This window comes from Podarcis muralis, chromosome 14, assembly GCF_964188315.1.
Source record: "Podarcis muralis chromosome 14, rPodMur119.hap1.1, whole genome shotgun sequence".
NCBI classification, from domain to species: domain Eukaryota; kingdom Metazoa; phylum Chordata; class Lepidosauria; order Squamata; family Lacertidae; genus Podarcis; species Podarcis muralis.
In genome coordinates this window covers 37,246,795-37,262,813 of record NC_135668.1, presented here as the reverse complement: position 1 = coordinate 37,262,813, position 16,019 = coordinate 37,246,795, and the positions used below count along the sequence as shown (strand labels likewise).

Here is a 16,019-nt window from a genome sequence, read left to right as displayed (position 1 = left end):
TCCTCCTCCAAAAACTAGGTGCGTCTTGTGGTCTGGTGCGTCTTATAGAGCGAAAGATACGGTATATGTTGTTCTCATATTCAACTAATAAAATATTTTTAAAAAAGAAAGATAGAGTTGGTTCTGTTCCACAAATGAGGCCAGGTAATTAATTTGGAGTTTGTTAGGGAGGGGCATGACAGCTGCTTATTCATCTTGAGAGTTTGGGGTGGGTGGGTTGGATGGAAGGAAGGAAGGAAGACATGAAAAGCAGGCACAACTGGGCAGGATAGAGTTGCCACATCCGTCCCATCCCTCAGATTTCCACTTGGAGTACTTAATAGAAGGAATTTTGTCTGGTGGGTTGGCATGCTAGGAGGAGTTCTGAAAGGTCAGTTGGCTACCAAGTCTGAGTTTTCTGGCTGCGATTGTTTTGTCCTGCGAGTATAGGGTTTCTCCACCACTGCTCCTTGTAAGAGCGAACTCCATGGGTGAGTGCCAATGGAAGTGAAGGGGCACGAAAAAACAAGAGAGAGGTCTCAGCAGGCTCAGGGGAACCTAGAAGTTTGCAGAAGAACCAAAAACCCACTTCTTTTAAGAAGCCTAAGAGGGAATGGTACTCCCCTCCAAAAAAATCCCCAAATCGACTTCCGGAGGCGGCGCGAAACGGTGATGGCGGTCCTCTTCGATCTCCACATCAGTTTACAGAAAACCATCTAAATTCATGGAAATAGTGCAAATTTTTCCTCATAAATGCAATTTTGTATGCTATTTGGCCAGGCGTGCATGTTTTTGCAAAACAGTTTCTCCTAAAATAATGCATTTTTTGTACGTTCTTTTCACCAATTTGCACTATTTTCATGAATTTTCACATCAGAAAACCATCAAAATTCATGGAAATAGCGCAAATTTTTCCTCATAAATGCATTTTTGTATGCTATGTGGACTGGCGTGCATGTTCTTGCAAAACAGTTTCTCCTAAAATAATGCATTTTTGGTACGTTCTTTTCACCAATGCATGCATTTTTTAATGTATGCCTTAGTTTGGTACATGCATTTCTTGGTACACACTTTTTTTCACTACCTTGCATTTCCACAGCATGTGCAAACCTCATGATAAAACCAACCACAATATTCTCCAAGCCACAGCAAACACATCTGGGCTCCTTAAGAAAGGGTTAGCCCTGCTCCTCCATTATGAAGGGGGGGGGGGATAGATTCAGTTCACATTTAAAGGAGAACAGACCTAATTTGCACTTTCAAAACTGATAAGCAAACCAAAAGTCATCTACCCTTTGACATCCTCACTTCTCCAAAGTTTGCAATGCAGTTCTCTAGCCAAAGTAACTGTGTACAGAAATGCATAGAATGGGGTAAAGTGCCCATAAAATGCAGATATTTGTGAAAATAACGCACAAGTTATTTCCAAAAGTGCACATATGAGGCAAAATTGTACATATGAATGAGAATACAGTGGTACCTTGGTTCTCAAACACCTTGGTACTCAAACAACTTGGCACCCAAACATTGCAAACCCGGAAGTAAGTGTTCCGGTTTGCAAACTTTTTTCAGAAGCCAAACGTGCTCCGTTTTGAGAGTTACGCTTCCGAATTGAGTGCAACACTTCCGTTTTGAGTGTTACGCTGAGGTCTGTCTGTTTTTGCTATTTATTTTGCGTTTTTGCTTTTCCGGCTTTTTTGTTTTTGTTTTTGTGACTGTGTGGAACCCATTTCAGCTACTGACTGATTGATTGTGTGACTGCAGTACATTGTTAATTGCTTTCATTTTATGGATCAATGGTCTCGTTAGATAGTAAAATTCATGTTAAATTGCTGTTTTCGGGGTTGTTTTTAAAAGTCTGGAGCACCTTAATCCATTTTGCATTACTTTCTATGGGAAAGCGCGCCTTGATTTTAGAACGCTTTGGTTTTGGAACGGACTTCCAGAACGGATTAAGTCTGAGAACCAAGGTACCACTGTATATCTGGAGAAAAGCACATTAAAACGTTGGTGAGTGGCCTGTTTCTAATGAAAAAAAGTTTGCAAACCGATGTGGAAATGTGAAGAGCTGAGTTTAAGATTGAGAAAATGAGAAAGTAGAATGGGCAGTATTTCACCCTTGAAAATTGCACCCATGTCCTTTTGATACATTCAGTGGAGTCCTGGGGTTGTGTAAGCTCCACTCACAGAAGACCCACTGAAATCAGCATGCCTAAGTTAAAGGTAAAGGGACCCCTGACCATTAGGTCCAGTCGCGACTCTGGGGTTGTGGTGCTCATCTTGCTTTATTGGCCGAGGGAGCTGGCGTTTGTCTGCAGACAGCTTCCGGGTATGTGGCCAGCATGACTAAACTGCTTCTGGCGAACCAGAGCAGCGCACAGAGACGCCATTTACCTTCCCGCCGGAGCAGTACCTATTTATCTACTTGCACTTTGACGTGCTTTCGAACTGCTAGTTTGGCAGAAGCTGGGACCAAACAGCAGGAGCTCACCCCATCACGGGGATTCGAACTGCCAACCATCTGATCGGCAAGTCCTAGGCTCTGTGGTTTAACCCACAGTGCCACCCATGCCCATTAACCTGAAGGAGTTTACTCTGAGCACTGGAAACAGCCCCTGGCTCCTAAAAATGAACCTGCCCCCCATTGTTGAGTCTGGCTCTTGCCCAGATCATTCCCCTTGACCTCCACCACCCCCTTGACATCCATCTGCAGCCTTTATGTCAGTGAATAATGTATGGCTAAGAGATGCTTTAATTACCCTGTGGAGCCGCAGGATGGGACAGAGGAATAAGAAGGGAGACCGCAGAGCCAGGATGCTCTGGGATGGCTATCTATAGCCCATGCAGTTCACCTTCATTATATGTGTTGGGAGCACAGCAAGGAAGGCAATAAATAACACAAATGGATAACTGCCCCTTTGCCTGCTGCAGGTTGGACTCTGGCCCACAGGGAGGAAGGAGAGGAGCCAGAACAGCCAAGCTCTGCCAGTGCTTGTCCCCTGGTGAGAAGGACAAACTGCAAAGCTGCATCCTTTGCGGAAGGGCCCCGACTCAGAGGGAGAGATCTGCATTGCACCCAGAAAGTCCCTGGTTCGATCCCCAGTAGGGAAGGGAGGAAAATCCAATGCAGTTCACATTTAAAGACGAACTGTGCACTTTTTGCACTTTCCTGAAGAATGCACAAACGGAAGCAAAATTCAGACGTCTCTGGATTTTGCAAGGGAGCCAAGCCATGTGTGTACAGTAATGCATATACTAGGGTAAAGCGTGCGTGGAAAGTGTATTTATTGGTAGCAATGACCTACAAAATGCCTGATATTAGGAGGAAATGCTTTACAGAACTGTCTATATTAGGCCAAGTTGCATACAGATGTGTGTCTATTTAAGGGAAATTTGCACTAAGCTGCTGATGAATTTTCAGGCGTTCTTTTTATTTACTTATTGCAAACTGATCTGGAAATGTGGAGAACTGAAGACCGGGAAAACAGGTAACTGGGAGAAACTGGAACTGCCATATTCACCCATCCCTAACCCCTGGAATCTTCTGGTACAGTTGGGAAACATACTCTCTTGGAAACCTAGAGAGCTGCTGCCAGCCAGTGTGGTCAATACTGAGCTAGATGGATCAATGGTCTGGCTTAGCATGAGACAGCTTCCTATATTCCTTTGGCCACTGGTGGGGAAATCTCCAGAGCTTGTCCCCCGGGGGAAGAGAAGGACCAGTCTTCTCAACCCTGCATCGCATCAGTAATAGATTTTAAATACCGGTATATATATCAATATGCTAAGATGCAAACTAGCCTGACAAAGGCAGCTATGACCTCCAAAGGTTCAGAGCTGTCAGCTATTACAGTGGTACCTTGGGTTAAGTACTTAATTTGTTCTATAGGTCCGTTCTTAACCTGAAACTGTTCTTAACCTGAAGCACCACTTTAGCTAATGGGGCCTCCCGCTGCTGCCACACCGCCGATGAGTCATTTTTGTTCTCATCCTGAAGCAAAGTTCTTAACCTGAGGTACTATTTCTGGGTTAGCAGAGTCTGTAACCTGAAGTGTATGTAACCTGAAGCGTATGTAACCTGAAGCATATGTAACCCACGGTACCACTGTATTATTATTATTATTACTATTATTTCATTAAAGGTGTATACAATTTCACTGTAAAAACAACAACCCTAAAAGTGGTTTACAAAAAGAATAAAACAATGAAATGATCAATAAAATAGAGTTTGAAACAGTCATCTAACACATTTTTAAAATAATTAAATCAACAATAAACTAAAACCCAGATTTAACACATGCCAGTGTTCTACATGTCTGGATAGGCTTGCCTTTTTAAAAAAATGTTTTCAGCGGAAAAGAGTGCAGGGAAGGAACCTGCCTGATGTCAATCGGCAGGGAGTTCCAAAGGGTGCAGCCATATTGGAAGATCAGTTTCTTACAAATGCAGAATGAGTGTTATGTGGTATCTGTAACAGGGCCGCTTCCACAGACTGAAGAGGTCAAGGAGGTCATGCCTAGTGGTAGCTATGCCTTCTATGTTTCTTTACCTCCCTTAAATCTCTACCATTGTCTCTCTCTTTTCAACTAGAAAGCTAACTGCAAAGATTAAGCAAGGATTTTAAAAACAACAAGGGGATAGATAGCTCAGAGACACCTGCTGGCAGATTTTCAAACAGCTGGTTTACTTCTCCTTAGAAGGTTCATTTGAATCAAGCACCTCTTCTCATCCACACACCCGCCTCAATCAGGCTCATTTAAAAAGCAAGACATCTCCATGATCTCAGGGCATAACTCAGGGTGAACAGCAGACACGAGAAAGCAGAAAGCTAGCAGCTAGGGGGGGGCAGGCAGCAGGGCACCAAGATAATTTTAGACACTGGATTTAATAGCCGTACAGCTAGGGAGGGAAGTATCTGTCGTATTCAGTGTGTCTCGGCTTCTCATTTCCCCAATCTGCAATTCAGTTTATCACGATTCCATATCAGTATGAAATGTGTTGGGGGGGGGGTTAAGTCCACATGAAAATTTATCAGCATTTTAGCACAATTTCTCCTAGTATACACACTTTTGTATGGAACTTTGCCTAATACAAAGCACTATTCCCCAATACATTTTGTGTGCTGTTTTAAGCAACGCAATATTTTTAATACACACTTCCCCCTAAATTTTGCATTTTTGTACACGTTATTTAGCTAGAGAACTGTACCGTAAATTCTGAAAAGCATGAATTTCAAAGGATGGCTGAGTTTCAGTTTTGGTATTGCCTCAGAAAAATGTGAAGCACGTTGAATGTCTTCCCCAGCCCTGCTACAGCAGGCTCACAACCCAAAAGACACAGCACAAAAGGAAAAGGGACAGGGTAGGAAGTGGGGGGAAACAATACTAAAAGTTAAATAGCTCTTATGATGATCATGATCTTACGAAGTATTGTCCTGGAATTTGTGGTATGGGGTTAAATGTTTGACGAAGGACTGTAGTTCTGTGGTACAGAGCATAGGCTTCGCATGAGGGAAGTTCCAGGTCCAATTGCTGGCAGCTCCAGGTACTAAGGGTGGGGGGAAATCATATCTGCAACCCAGGAGTGATGCTGCCTGCCAGTGTGAACCTAGCCCAGTGAGGAGATTTCACCCCTCCCATATCCAAGAATCTGCTGAGGAGTCTGCTGATTCTCCAGAGAGGAGGAGGCGTGTTCTGCTCTCTACTTATTCTGCTCCAGCACCACATCAAAGAGTCAGTCAGTCAGTGTGTCAGAGAGAGAGAGTGTTAGAGAGAGATTGTGTGTTTAGATAAGGTTGCTGCTAAGAGCAGCTGCAGACAGTCAGTGTGGCTCAGCATTCATTTATGCTTAGACCTACTTAGCTCTGTATATAGTTGTATTATAGTTGTAGTTATAGAATAAAGAATAAAGAAGATATTCTACAGAGCGGCTCTCCGAGTCGTTTATATACTCTGCTAGACTCTGCTGTACTCTGCTGTGCAGTGACTGTCTTCTTGTGGAAGTGAATCCGGTGCTCACAACTCTAAGCTGTGAGTCCATAGCACTTTGACCTGTTCCTGTGCAGAAGGTGGTCTCTGGAAGTGCTACCCAGCTCGCCTGGCCCAGTCGGGGCTGAAGTGGATGAGTCCAGTTCGTGGCACTGGCTCAAGGGCGATGCTGACACCCAGAGGTGGCCAACCTGGTGCCCTCTAGGTTCTGGTAGACTACAACATCCCTGGGGCTGATGGGAGCTAGAGTCTAGCAACACCTGGAGGAGTAGCACATTGGTTACCCCGATCTGGCCTATTCCCTGAGGTGCTAGTTTTCTATGTGCAGGGAGTTTCCCTCCTTTAGATGAGTGACATGGATGAACATTCCATCACATAAGCTTTCACTTGCTGTCTGATGTGATGCTGCTTGACCACCTTGGAGCACCCCACAGATGCTGACAACTACACCATAATAACAACAGTCACTCTGCAAGTAAAGATATCCACTTGTGACCAGGCGGTTCCTTGATTTCCCCTCCCCATAAAAGGATGGTGTTGGTGGGGAACCAACATCATTAGGCCTCGAGACATAATGATGTTTTGATCAATAACTGGCGTACGCCAAGAAAGGGACAATTAATAATTAATTTATATGGCACTTTCAATTTCAGAAGTACTTTGCAATCTTCAGCTCGCCCAATATACGAGACAGGTGGCTGGCTGCTATTCTGAGGCAAGTTGCTCAGGCTGTGGCTCATTCCAGGACAAATGCTCTTAGCTCTGGACCTGAAATAATCCAGTAAGTTGGGATTGCTTGTTAGGGCGATATCAGATGCTTGCTCATTCTGATTTTTTATACAGCACATAAACTGCCTTCTTGACCCATTCTTGGTCTCATCCACTCAATCTGCCAGAGTCTGTCTTTGCATGCAGGGGAAGTCCCTAACTCACTAAGAGTTTAAGACCCATCGGCTACCCTCACCTGGTTTAGCTGGCCAGTTGAAGCCATTCCCGGGATGCGGCTACTGTTGCAAGCTGACAGCTTCTGGGAGCCGCTGGTGAGAGCTGAGTGCAATGTGAGAACCAAAGGTGGACAAACTGTGGGAGGTAATCCACTGGGAGCAGTCAAGTACAACATTCCTTGTAATGCTAGAGAAGACATGTGAGGGAATGTTTGGTTCAGCCAGACAAAACTTCCTGTTCCTCCTGGCTAGAGCATCCTTCCTTGGCATGTGACGAAAGATGGGCATGACCTTACCTGTCCAGGTAACAAAAGGACGAGTCACGCAGCACACCTCTCTCTTTTTCACTTCCTTCTACGTTTGACCAGCTTTTAGCTAGGACTGCTCTGCTAGGTCTCAGCCCCCCCCCCCCATATGGGGTAGGTCCACATGTACATATTTGTAACTAAGTCTGCCTTCATGAATCCAACTGTGGACTGATGTAAGTAAACTTCTTTTATTGACTTTGAATAAGATTGTGGGGTCTTTATTCTTTTAAGAGGGACTCAAGGGAACTTACCAGGAACGTGCAATTCAATCTCAGACAGATTGAATTGTATCATAGTGAGAGGCTTACACAAGCCTGCAACCAGCTATCTGCTGTGCATGTAAAAAGGGGAATGTAAACTCTGCTAAGTTAAGGAACTTGCTAGCGCAAGTTAGGAAGGATATTAATAAACAATATATATCCTCTCCTGCCACCCTGAACATTCCCACACAAACTGCCCCAGAAGGAGCACAATGTGTCCCCCAACCATAGCTGTCAACTCCCCCCCCTTTTTTTTAAGGGAAATTCCCTTATTCTGAACAGGATTTCTTGGAAGAAAAGGGAAAAGTGGACAGCTATGCCCCCAACAGAAGTCCTAACGCTCCCCTAACACCTCATACACATCAATGTGACTTTTTGCCTCAATATGCAGCAACACCCTGGGCTGATTTGGGTTTTTTCCCCCAGGAATTAAAGTTGCAGGATTCCAACCCAGAGAGAGCCATCTCCAAATATGGATGGTACTCGGGGTCTTTCTCTGAAGACGGATTGCACTATTGTTGCGGGGGGGGGGGCTCCACATAATGCGAGGGAGAGGGGAGTGAGCCTCAAATGTAGGGATCTCGATAAAGTGCCAGCAAGAGAAGCAGTTAATGGGCAATAAAAAGGGGTAGCCCTGCCACGGGGAATGGTGGAGAGCTTCCTTGCCCCCCCCCCCCACTTTCCTGCGGCAATCTCCGGCAGCCTGGGAAGAGCAGACCCGACCAGCGACAGCCTGCTCAGACATATGCTTCTGATCACACTTTTCCGTCATTGCCGGCTGGCGTGCTGGGTCAGGCACAAGTCCCAGGTCCCAGCAGGGAAGGCCTGCGATGAGAGAGGCAGGCACGATGGCTGGCTCTCCGAACTGCGGAGGAAAGGTAGAGCCCACCTTCCAAATGCAGGGGCGCCCCCCAGAATGAAGCACTTGCCCGAGGATCTGACTGGCATGGGAAGGTCAGGTCAGCAGGCAGTTTTCTGTTTCAAGGATGGTCCGGTCCAAGTCCAGCTTAAAAGATGAGGTTTTTAGAGAGGCCTTGAAGTCGCCTGCCCACACCTGGGCAACAGACTGAGCAGGCTGCCCGCAGCTTACCTAATCACAACAGGGATAAAATTATAGCAATTCTTTCTACATGTGCAAGGCATATGCAAGTTTTATGGAAATCTATGTCTTCCTTTTGCCCATTGTTGGTGAGACATTTCCTCTTTGGGGGGAAAGGGGCGGGTTCCACAGCATTTTAATGAGAATTTCCCCTAATACAGTGGTACCTCGGGTTAAGTACTCAATCCGTTCCGGAGGTCCGTTCTTAACCTGAAACTGTTCTTAACCTGAAGCACCACTTTAGCTAATGGGGCCTCCTGCTGCTGCCACGCCGCCACTGTGCAATTTCTGTTCTCATCCTGAAGCAAAGTTCTTAACCCGAGGTACTATTTCTGGGTTAGCGGAGTCTGTAACCTGAAGCGTATGTAACCTGAAGCATATGTAACCCGAGGTACCACTGTATACACATCCATGTGTGCTATTTTGCCCAATATACATATTTCTGCAAAGCGATTTCCTTCAATGTGTCTCTGTGTTATTTTCCCTAGGATATGCATTTTTATTGCACGTCTTCACCTTGTATGCTAATTTTCCTATATATTCCTTGGCTCGCATGACTGGCGAACTGCATTGCAAAATTTGGGGTAGGGCACGTTTTGAAGGAAGATCGTGTTTCAGTTTAGTATTGTTTTGGAAAGTGGAAATGTCGAATCACGACTGGATGCTTCGATGGGATGTGTATATTTAGATTTGGGATTTAACTGTAAAATGTGGAAATGAAAAATACAATATTTTAAAATAAGTGTGAGCTGAGTCTGATTTCTCCCCTGCCCCTAGTCTGCGGGCCACATTCCCTTCTGGGCATCTTCCGGGGGGAGCGTTTTATGCTAGAATTGCACAGGAATAGGAGGGAAAGTAGGCACAGCAATCAATGTGTTTTCTTTGTACAGAAGGCTAGTATCTAAATGTGCACACAAACAGCCCCCCATGCATCTTTTTCTGCAAGTAAAGTTCTGATTAAATTGTGGGCCTCAACCATGTTTTATTTCTAAAAGGAGTCCCGTTTTTTGCACCCAGTCACTTCAAGCTGCACAATATTATTATCTGTAATAGATTTCTCTATCTTTCATCCAGGCAAGCAAGAAGCGTTATCAGAGTCCAGAGGCACATTCCAGCCAGGCAAAGCGACGCCAGTGAGGAGTGTAACTGCAGAGAGTCTGGAGGCTCAATAGAAGGGTCTGGAGTATTTGGCCCTCAGCCAGAAGTTCCCATCCCTGTGTTACATTAGACCAGGGATAGGCAACCTAAGGCCTGGGGACCGGATGCGGCCCAATCACCTTCTCAATCCGGCCCGCAGGCGTTCCGGGAATCATCGTGTTTTTACATGAGTAGTATGTGTGCTTTTATTTAAAATGCATCTCTGAGTTATTTGTGGGGCCAGTGGCGTAGCGTGGGTTGTCAGCACCCGGGGCAAGGCAAGGAATTTGCACCCCCTAACCCCTCCGCACCACATGCCTGGCACCGCCCCCCCCCTCCACAGTGGTCGGCGACCCGGTGGCTCAGATCGGATTCGCACAGCCAGCACTGCAGTGAGAGAGAGTGAGTGAGCCAGGTAGGGGCAGAGAGCTGCGAGTGCGAGCGCGCCCCCCCCCCAGATGTTGCGCCCGGTGCGGCCGGCCCCCCTGCACCCCCCACGCTATGCCACTGTGTGGGGCATATTTGTTTTTTTCCCTTCCAAAATATAGTCCAGCCCACTACATAGTCTGAGGGACGGTGGACCGGCCCACGGCTGAAAAAGGTTGCTGACCCCTGCAAAAGACACACAGACAACCAATTCCTAGGATAGCTTAGATAGTAGAGCATGAGACTCTTAATCTCAGGGCTGTAGGTTCGAGCCCCACATTGGGCAAAAGATTCCTGCATTGCAGGGGGGTGACCCTCATAGTCCCTCCCAACTCTACAATGCTATTGTTCTGAATTGTTTGCAGGGAGGCTAGACAACGCTGCATCAAAGCAAGTGTCACCCCACACTTTCCATTGCATTTCCTGTCTTTTGGGGAAGTGGGTTTGTTGCGCAAGAGCGCCGGACAAACTGTAAATTCCACAACCTGAGTTTGCCGGTGTGTGACGGACTCCCATCCTTAAAATAGTGGCCTTCTGGAACCACCCACAGTGCCACTCTCCTCCAGCTCTTTGCACTTTGCGGATTCAGTCAGCCGGAGCCTCTGTTGTAGTACACAGAGCGGGACACACACACACACACACACACACACATTAATCGCTGGAATGGATCAGGGGAGCTTTGCCTAGTTGCTGGCCATGAACTGCTGCCCTGGGATTAGGAATTAGTTCAATACGTGCCAGGAACCAGGTTCTACAGTGAGAAAAGAGGTCTTTAGCCTATCAAAGGCGGTCCCGTCAGGTCAGAGGCCACGGTCTGGTTGTTTCAGTTCAAGATCCCTGGCAGGTCCTTCTCTCATTGCCTCTAGAATAATTTTGCATGGGAGTTGTGTGGAGGCTGCCTGATGATGGTTCCTTGCTAGCAGCCCCACCCCACCCAGTGGCTGCCAGCAGAACTCAGGCTAGGTTGTCAACTGACCAGAAACTGGTCTGCTCCTGTGCCTTTAATAGCAGCTTCATGGGCAGAAATCCGTAAAGGAAGCTTTCCCCCAGCCTGGAGCAGAACGTTATCAACTACTAATGCCTATCAGCTGCTATTATTAAAGGAACAGGAAGACCAGAACCCAGAAGGTATGCAGGGAGAAGAAGTCTGGCTGGCCATTGGCAACCCAGAGATTTTACCTTTTTATCTCTGCTGCTGAATTGGTCCTTCTCAGTCTTGTGATTCCCCCTTCTTTGCAGTGCTTCCATTACTTTGGGGGGGGGAATAGAGGGCCCTTAATCCATACCCGGGACGTGGGTGGCGCTGTGGGTTAAACAACAGAGCCTAGGACTTGCTGATCAGAAGGTCGGCGGTTCGAATCCCCGCGATGGGGTGAGCTCCCGTTGCCCGGTCCCTGCTCCTGCCAACCTAGCAGTTTGAAAGCACGTCAAAGTGCAAGTAGATAAATAGGTACCGCTCCGGCAGGAAGGAAGGTAAACAGCGTTTCTGTGCGCTGCTCTGGTTCACCAGAAATGGCTTGGTCATGCTGGCCACATGACCCGGAAGCTGTACGCCGGCTCCCTCGGCCAATAAAGTGAGATGAGTGCCACAACCCCAGAGTTGTCCATGACTGGACCTAACGGTCAAGGGTCCTTTACCTTTAATCCATACCCACCTCACAATGCTATCACCACCACCCTGCAATTTTAATAAAATAGTGTCTCTCCGATGTAGCCTTCCAAAAATGGTTGCTAGAGTCTGGCACAAAAAGGTAATTCCCAGGAAACTCAAGCACTCCTCCGTAGATTTGAAGGTAAAAGAGGCATCTTGGACTCCTGAAACAAGGACTGCTAAAAACAAACAAACAAACAGCTGGGAAGGGCTTGTGGGGAAGGGATGAGATCCTGGCTCCGTTGCAGAGCATCTGCACTGTGGGTGGTTCCAGAAGGCCACTATTTTAAGGGTGGGAGTGAGCCGGGAGGAGACCCTGGCTCTGTTGCAGATCATCTGCTTTGCACGCAGAAAGTCCTAAAATCAATTCATGGCATCTCCAGGCAGAGCTGGGAGAGACCTCTGTCTGGAGGCCTGGAGAGCCACTTCCTGTCAGTGTAGAGAGTGCAGAGTTGGATGGACCCAGGACCCCAATATGGGAGTGTTGCTCAAGCTCAGTACAAGGCAGCTTTCTGCAGGAAGGAGCTGTAGCTCAGAAGGAAAGAACCTGCGTCGCATGCAGAAGGTCCCAGGTTCAATCCCCTTTCGCATCTCCAGATGGACTGGGAGCTGAAACCCTGGAAAGCTGCTGCCAGTCAGTGTAGACAACACTGAGGTAGAGGGACCAATGGTCTGACTCAGCCTAAGCCCAGCTTCCTACGTTTCAGATTCCGCCATGTTTCTAAAGCAAGGGTGTTTTACAAATTGACACCTCTCTGAAATGAATTTCAAGGCTGGTTTGCACAACTATTTTTAGACGGAGAGGCGTCTGCGACACAGATATTGTTTGCCTGTTTTTCTCCTGTTGGGGGCACAGGTAGGGGTTGCCACCATTTCTTTCCTCTTCAGGGGCCTTGCTCCTGTGTTTCTTCAGTATGGCTGACACGCAGAAATGTCGCAAGAGATGCTCCCAGGGGCCCCAACCACCCTGTGTTTTCCTCCATGTCGGGAAAAGCCTTTCCTTATTCAACACACAGGAGCAGAGAGCAAGTAAAGAGCAAAAGTAAAGACGGCACCCCTACTCTTGTGTCAATACAAACTGAGCATTGTTTAACCACCTCCATTAAAGGTGAGTTGCTCCATGATGAAGGGGCATCTGGACGAGCAGTGAGCTTCCTGGGGTAGAAAAATGCCACAAAGTCCACAAAGATTATTTTTTTCATGCTTTACAGCTCAGCTGAGTTCAAGAGCCACACGGGCTTGTATGATTCCATGCTTTTCCTACTCAGAGTAGACCTCTTGGAATCAATTGGCAAGCCTAACCTGAGGTTTTTTTTTTCATTTCCGTGGGTCTACTCTGAATTGGATCCAACCTGATATTACCTTTGGCACTGAGTGAACCTACTTGGAGGCAAAATGGGGAGGAAGAGAACCAGGGATGTCACCATCTTGAACTCCTTGGGGTGGAATATAACTGCAGTATGTAAGGAAATAACCAGTGCTATTTTACTAGAAAAAGAGGTGCAAATGCCTTCCTTGTTCTTTTATAATGGCAGTGGTGCCCACCTGAGAGGAACTGCGTTCTGGTGAGTTGCTGCTGAAGCAAAGCCCTGGAAATAACCTTTGAGGGTTCATTTGCTGGGTTCGCAACCTTGGGAGAGATGTATAAGCACAGCATGCAAAGTGGAGAGTTCCACACAGCGCCTCTCTGGGAAGGGCTGTGGTGCAGGTGGTCTTGCATGCAGAAGGTTCTGGGTTCAATCCCCGGTATTGGCAGTTTAAGGGCCAGGCAGGTGGTGCTGGGAAAGAACTCTACCCAAGACCGTGGAGGGCCACCGCTGGCCAAAAGCAGGCAATTCTGAGCATCGTGGACCCTTAGGGCTGCATCCAATGTTAGTCCTACTCACAGCAGCCCCATTGAAATTAATGGGCATGACATTGCCTGGATCTGTTGATTTCCATGGGTGTGCCTCTTGAGTAAAAGTTGGCTGGAGGTGACTCATAGACTAACCTACTATAAAAACAACTTCCTCTGTGTAATCTTCCTAGTGTGGACTAGGAGCTGAGAGATTCCTGCATTGCAGGGGGTTGGACTAGAATGACCCCTGGGTCCCTTCCAACTCTATGATTCTAGGATCCCCACCTGGCCATGAAGTTCACTGCGTGACCCTGGGCCAGTCACTGCCTCTCAGCCTAGCCTACCTCACAGGGTTGCTGCCGGGATTAACTGAGGAAGGGGAGAACCATGTACTTCACCTTGAACCTATTGGAGAGAAAGGTGTGATATAAATGCAATAGATACCTAACTAATGAAATGCTATGCATGCTGACGTTTTTGCTCACGCCAGAAACAAGTCTGGTTTCAGCATCAGAACTCAGTCCTAAGAAAGCAGAGTAACAACTGTGTGCCCAGGCATGTACAAAGGGCCTCTTCTTGACTGGTGGGATCATCAGAACTATCCTGCAAACATCAGGGTCCCATGTTGGAACACATGCTTTCTAATTAGGGTTGAGCCCCTGGGACCTATATAAATAAGCAGCCTTGACTACTATGGGACACAGGACATCCCTAGACCGCTTTGCCTCCCGCACACATCCCGACACCTGCCCATCGTGCAGGGAAGTCTCCTCTGACCCACCTGTTCACTTGCAAGGGCTGCAGCTCCTCCTTCTGAAAGCAGGCGAAACAGAAGGAATCCATCTCCCCGAGGATGCAAGGAAGGGGGCGAACCAACTCCAGTCCAGTGCTAGCATCTCTCTTTGCACGGGGTGGGGCTGCCCTCTGCTGTCCCAGCCCAGTCGCTGAGAGGAAGCATCTCAGCCCTTGGTCTCTCTCATGACCTGCCTCTCCTTCCAGCTTGCAAAGCTGTCACAGCTCCCCTTGCAGAGGCCCTGCCAGGCTGGGAGCTGGACCAGGAGCCTCCAGGGCCAAAGAGGTGGGCGGTGGTGTTTTGCGGCCTAAGCAAGGGGTCTCATCAATCTCAGGCCTTAACAGGCTCTCTGACAGGCAGTGAGACCAAAGCAGGCTTTCACGCCTTCTTTCTCAAAGGGTTGACCATCTCCTGCCATGCTTGGTTTGCCCCGTCTCACCATGGGGAGTCCTTTCAGCCCACCTTGTAGCTTTTATAGAACCCACGTCTGCTCAACAGGAGTGTAGGCCTCAGTAGATTCCTCTCCACTCAGGACCCTCTTTGTCAAACCTTGCCGGTACCTCTCTCTTTGGCTGTGGACCACCAGACCTCAGAGCAGGTCCACTCTGGCATGGGCGCAGAAGGCAGAGAAGTTCTCAGGCTTCGAGTGAGGAGCTTTGCAAGACAGGAGATGTTCCCTTCAGGCCAGGACCATCACCAGGCGTCTTTTCCCAGGAGCAGGTGCAAGGTAGTCTTGACTGCACGTCCCAGTTGTTGGTGGTGGCGATGCTCCTCTGAAAGTGCCGTCGCTCTTCTGGAAGGGACAGGAGGTCAGTCCTGGGCTGGCCAGATTGCTGTGACGGACCGCGGAACCTGGCATTCAAAGCATCCCAGCGCAACGAGAGAAGCTCTCTCTTCCAGGGACCATCTGCGTGGACGTCGCCAGCTGCAGCAGTCCGGATCTGTGGGACAGGAGAAGGAGTTGGTGGCAGCAAGTTGTATGGAAAGATATGCGTGTGCATGAGAGAGAGAGAGAGAGAGAGAGAGAGAGAGAGAGAGAGAGAGAGCAGTGTTCCTCCTTGACAGTTCATTCAGGCTGTGCAGCCAAGGAGACCGGGAGAGGAGCCCAGGCTGGCCAAGCGCACACAGCCTCTCTCGCCCCGGGAATAAAAACTTATGGGTCCGCCAAAGAGACCCAGTTCCGCAGGGCTTGTCTGGTTGACAGAGCAGCCGGCTCCCTCTGACAGATAAAGCAGCGTGGGTATTAATAGCTCAAGATTCACGCGGAGAGGCTGGCGGGTTAACTCTTGTGTTGCCAGCAACCCAGCCTCCTCCGTCTACAGGTTCTCTAGGACCGAGTGGCTACTGGAGCTCATGTGCTCAAGAACGGGCTCTCTCCGTCTCCAGGAGGCGTGGGGTGGAAGCTTGCCACTGTCTCATTTGGATTGGGGTTTCTTTTTTGCTTTTCAACTGCCCATGCTCCTGCACCTTCAACAACAGCCCACTCTAGGTGGTGGAAGCTCTCCTTTCAAAAGCAAAAGAAGCCATGGCAAAAAAAAAAACCTAATTCCTGTGCTCTGGGCTATGCTTCAAACTGCAGAAGAGCAGGAGCAGTTTTG

At 48.0% G+C, this 16,019-nt stretch overlaps 1 protein-coding gene across 1 annotated transcript in view; it reads right to left on the bottom strand.

The window, feature by feature from the left end:
* SBK1 (SH3 domain binding kinase 1) overlaps positions 1–15,615 on the bottom strand; it is a 77,405-nt gene extending 61,790 nt beyond the window's left edge. The window contains exon 1 of the mRNA XM_028705495.2: positions 14,410–15,615. Coding sequence (XP_028561328.2) covers positions 14,410–14,471 — 62 coding nt within the window. The 5' untranslated portion in view covers positions 14,472–15,615. The remainder of the gene's footprint in view (positions 1–14,409) is intronic.
* Positions 15,616–16,019: the final 404 nt, after the last annotated feature.